Source organism: Spea bombifrons, chromosome 5 (genome assembly GCF_027358695.1).
Source record: "Spea bombifrons isolate aSpeBom1 chromosome 5, aSpeBom1.2.pri, whole genome shotgun sequence".
In the NCBI taxonomy this organism is placed as follows: domain Eukaryota; kingdom Metazoa; phylum Chordata; class Amphibia; order Anura; family Pelobatidae; genus Spea; species Spea bombifrons.
The window spans coordinates 21987452-21991942 of record NC_071091.1 but is presented as its reverse complement, the minus strand read 5'-3'; the positions used below and the strand labels follow the sequence as shown (position 1 = coordinate 21991942).

Here is a 4491-nt window from a genome sequence, read left to right as displayed (position 1 = left end):
TCACAAGTTGTCTCGTCCTAATGTATTGTACCTAGACTATATAGTAAGCCTCTGTCTTTTCATGCCATATATAATATATAACAATATGTATAAGAAAAAAATTGGAAAAAATATTTTTTTACAAGGAAAAAAAACTGAGGAAAATGAACCTAATATATATTAATTTTTATTCCATACAATAGTAAATGGCCCCAGGGTACTTCACTAGGGCCACTTTTCATGCAGCCGTTTTGCCACTGAAGGAAAAACACGTTTTTTGCACACCGTGTGTAAGGTACATGCAAACCCAGACAGACAACACATACGTATACCTACATGCTGTGATGCCCTGACATACACACAAATCCATTCTGACACACATACAGATACACATGACACGTTACTGTCTGGATTTGTGTGCCTGGGTATGTTAGCATGTGGGCTAACATGTTTACTATAGACAGAAAGACACAAGCAATTCACTTACCCCGTCTTACCTTCCATGTAGTTCGCTGCCGCGGTACTCCAGCAACACGATTTTAGGTGACCCTCCTCAACCAGGCCTTCTTCTTGACAATAGGGCCATAAAGAAGTAAGTCTGTGACTCACGACTTACCTCTTTATCGCTACTTGTGGAGCATGCTGTCTGCTTTCTTGGGGAGAGGGGGTAGCGCCAATTGCCCCATTGCCTCCTCTGGATCCACCAATGCTTGGGGCAGCAAATTGCAGCCCTTCCCCCGTCAAAGTGCCGCCTGGGTCCCATGTAAGGGCTGGCTCTGCCACTTCTGATAAATCAACCATTAAATTGGTTTGAAGTGTGTGCTCCTCAGAAATTCTCTCTAAATCTGAGCACCCACAGAGGTTTCACTCAGTCTCTTGTATTTCATACAAGAAATGCGAAGAGCTTTGGGGGAGACACAAGTCCTTAGCAGCCCTCCCCCGCTGACGTTGCCCTTGTTGAATATCCTTTGTATGTCATTCCGCAGGACAGTGCTGTGTGGGGATTTTCCTCTTGCTGGTCCTTGCAAGATTATGGCTTTTGATAGCTCTGTATGTTCTTTGGCTCTACCTTGACTGGGAGACTCCCCAGACTGGAGGACAGAGATGCCAGTGGGTGCGAAACTGGACTGTGTGGAGGTTTTTTAAGGATTATTTCCCAATTAAGGTAAGGGTAGCTGGTATAATTGTGTGATCCTAAAATATGTTCTAGTTGTGGAAAACCATATGATGTCAACAGTCCTATAGGGGTAGCACTACTGTCACCCGGTCAAGCTCCGGGTCACATGGTTATTTGCCCTTACCTCCTTCAACAAACCAAGGTATAACCTCCCAAGTGTCCATATGTAGGAGAAATAGACCCTCCATTAGGCCTAAGTCCCCTCTTTCTTCCCTTAATGCCCCTCTAAAGACTAGGGAAGGAAGGAGGAAAGGGGGGGAATTGCTTCGCTGATCTTTGGGAGAAAACGGATCTGATTGAACCTTACACATTAAATGTTTATATGTATAAATCTAAAATAAATACAATAACTGTGTATATAATAGGACTATAACAGAATGTTATTAATATCTGATTACCCCTTTTCTCAGAGCAGAGCACTAAACTACTTTTCCCCCCAGCTTGTGAAAAGTGCGGATTTGGACCCACAGCACAATTATCTGATGGGGTTCCATCCTCACGGAGTCCTGGTCGCCGGTGCCTTTGCGAACTTCTGCACGAACTACACGGGCTTCGCAGAGCTCTTCCCAGGCCTGACGCCCTACCTGCACATCCTTCCCTTCTGGTTCCGTTGTCCTTTCTTTCGAGAGTATATCATGAGCGTAGGTAAGAGATCGGGATTCTCCAGAAACTCCATACCTCACTCGAAACAACACGACTCTTTTCATCATGGTTTCCAACATGTGACCTTGTAAAACATGAAATGTACAACAGGATAGTTTATTTGGATTTCACGTTAATAGAGGTTTAACATTTTATTTTTGTTATGCTAATTATTGTTATAATCTTAAAAGCTTCCAATTTACTGCAGACATTCATTGAAAAAATCCTCTTATGTCCTTGATTTAAAAAATATAGGAGGCGCTCTTTTCCTTTGAACGGTTTGAGATGCATCCAGGTATCGATCACATTGCTGTGTGCGTGCCTCTTTATCTGTAAGGCTCAGTCGGCTTAACACAGTTCATTAATAGGTACTTTTTATATTTCCAAATTGAGTTAGCGTGAGAGCATTTGTGAGAGCTTGTGGCTTGAGGAAGCTCTACCTGTTTTGATATTATTCTACCATAGTGGACATGGACTGGTTTACGTCAGTAAATTAAAAAAAGCTACGTATATTTCATTAATAAGGATTGTAACAATAGATGTTGTTGTGTATTGATCTGGAACACACTGCACAATCTCCATATAACACCGTATGTAAATCCTGTATATTGATTCATAGGATTGGTTTCTGCCTCTAAGAAGAGCGTCAATCATGTATTAACCAAAGAGAATGGAGGCAATGCTGCTATCATAGTGATCGGGGGAGCCGAGGAGGCTCTGGACGCACACCCTGGAAACCTAACACTCCACATCTTGAAGAGGAAAGGATTCATCAAAGTAGCCATGAAGCGGGGGTATGTTTCCCTAACAAATGTATTTCCATTTTTCTAAACAATCATTAAGACGACGCATTAGCACTTCCATGTAACAATATAAAAAAAACTGAATTACCAAACACTTTGTAACTTTGTATAAGTCCATGAATGTGATACATTTTACTACTTATGTAGCAGTATGTATATTTATGTGTGTGTGTGTGTGTATGTATATATTTGTGTGTGTGTGTGTATATATATATATAAATATAATGTGTATGTGTGTATATATATATATATATATATATATATATATACACACACACATTTGTGGGAGAAAACACCATTTTTTATTGCCAATTTCCGAAAACTTTATCACCCCTTTTCTGCAACTTTTATTTTGGAGAACTATGGAAGGTGAATGCAATTTTGAACTTAAAAAAAAATGTATTACCCGGATGATACAGGATTTTTTTTTTCTCAGATCTGGCCAGGAAGAGTATAGTATGTGTCTCGATAATTGGGGTATTTTTTGCCTCTTTTATATACTGCACAGTTAGTCTTTAGTAAAATAAAATAGTTGTGGTCACACTGTAATCATCCTACTATTTATTTATGAGATGTTGCCTCCAGGCTGGACAGATCCCATCTGAGTGCTAGCTCCCCAACAGAATGAAATAAGTAGGGGTTCTCAACTGACCTGTAATCCTGTTTAATCTGTCTCTTCGCAGCGCTCATCTGGTACCAGTGTTCTCGTTTGGGGAGAACGAGCTCTTCCACCAAGTGCCTAACCCAAAAGGCTCCCTGCTGCGATCGGTCCAGGAGAAGTTGCAGAAAATCATGGGATTTTCTATGCCGCTGTTTCATGCCCGCGGGATCTTCCAGTACAGCTTCGGCTTAATGCCATACCGGAAGCCCATTCACACTGTGGGTATGTAATTTAAGACCTGATATTTAAGTTAAACGAATTATCAGGGTTTTTTGATTAATTTATTATGGTTTGAAACTAGGTGCGGGTTAATTATCAGCATAATGAGTCTGTTGATGATTATATATGATTAAAAAGATTTTAAATAATATTTTGTTGTATTGAAGTGAAATAGTGATCTGTGTAATTTAACAAGAAAGTAGTCATAAAGGCTAGTTCCTGTGAAATAATTGGAGAAAGTGTAAATTACCTTCTACGTAGCTCACATTTTGTTGTGTTTCACAGTTGGCAGACCGATCCCAGTGGCCCAAACGTCAAACCCAACACAAGAGGAAATTGAGTCACTCCATCAAAAGTACCTTAACGCGCTTCAAGAGCTCTTTGAAGAGAACAAGGGGAAATATGGAATCCCTGAACACAAGTCCCTCATTTTCACGTGACCCCAGATGTAGTTCCTAGCAGCACCACTAGATGGAAGCACCTGATTGAATCCGCAATCTGCCCTTGGCACCCTAGCACCCGGTCAAATCAGTTTGTGACCTTATTTTTTGAAAGAGGCTTTTGTTTGCCTTCTTATGTATGTGAATTCTGTCTCATCATGGCTTTCTTTAAAGCAGAAGATAATCATCACTTAACATCTGTCATAGTATATAGGTTAATGCTTTATTTTTTTCCTTTAGCCTATTTACTTTTGAAATGTTTCATCTAATATATAATATACAGCAAATGTAAATGCCAAAATATTTCTATAATATATAAAGTCTCATTATTAATAATATTAATCATCAATAAATAGTCAATATTTAAATTAATATCACAAAAACATAATTCTTAGGATGTTACCAGGTCATATTCTCTTTGTACTCCGGACTGACAGACTTGTTTATAAATATGTGTGATGGTCCTTGCACATTAGCCATTTTGAGACCCAAGAGCTGTTGTATATGAATCTTCTATCTCAAATTAAGGACTGGCTTGTACTAGGAAACAAATATGACCTTGAATGCCAA

At 39.5% G+C, this 4491-nt stretch overlaps 1 protein-coding gene across 1 annotated transcript; it reads left to right on the top strand.

Moving 5' to 3' along the window:
- Nucleotides 1–414: 414 nt before the first annotated feature.
- Nucleotides 415–4241, top strand: LOC128496971 (2-acylglycerol O-acyltransferase 1-like). Its single transcript, XM_053466811.1, has 6 exons — nt 415–499; nt 966–1144; nt 1597–1801; nt 2418–2592; nt 3285–3484; nt 3767–4241. The coding sequence occupies exons 1-6, from the start codon at nt 415–417 to the stop codon at nt 3919–3921; spliced, it is 999 nt and encodes a 332-aa protein (XP_053322786.1). The 3' UTR covers nt 3922–4241.
- Nucleotides 4242–4491: the final 250 nt, after the last annotated feature.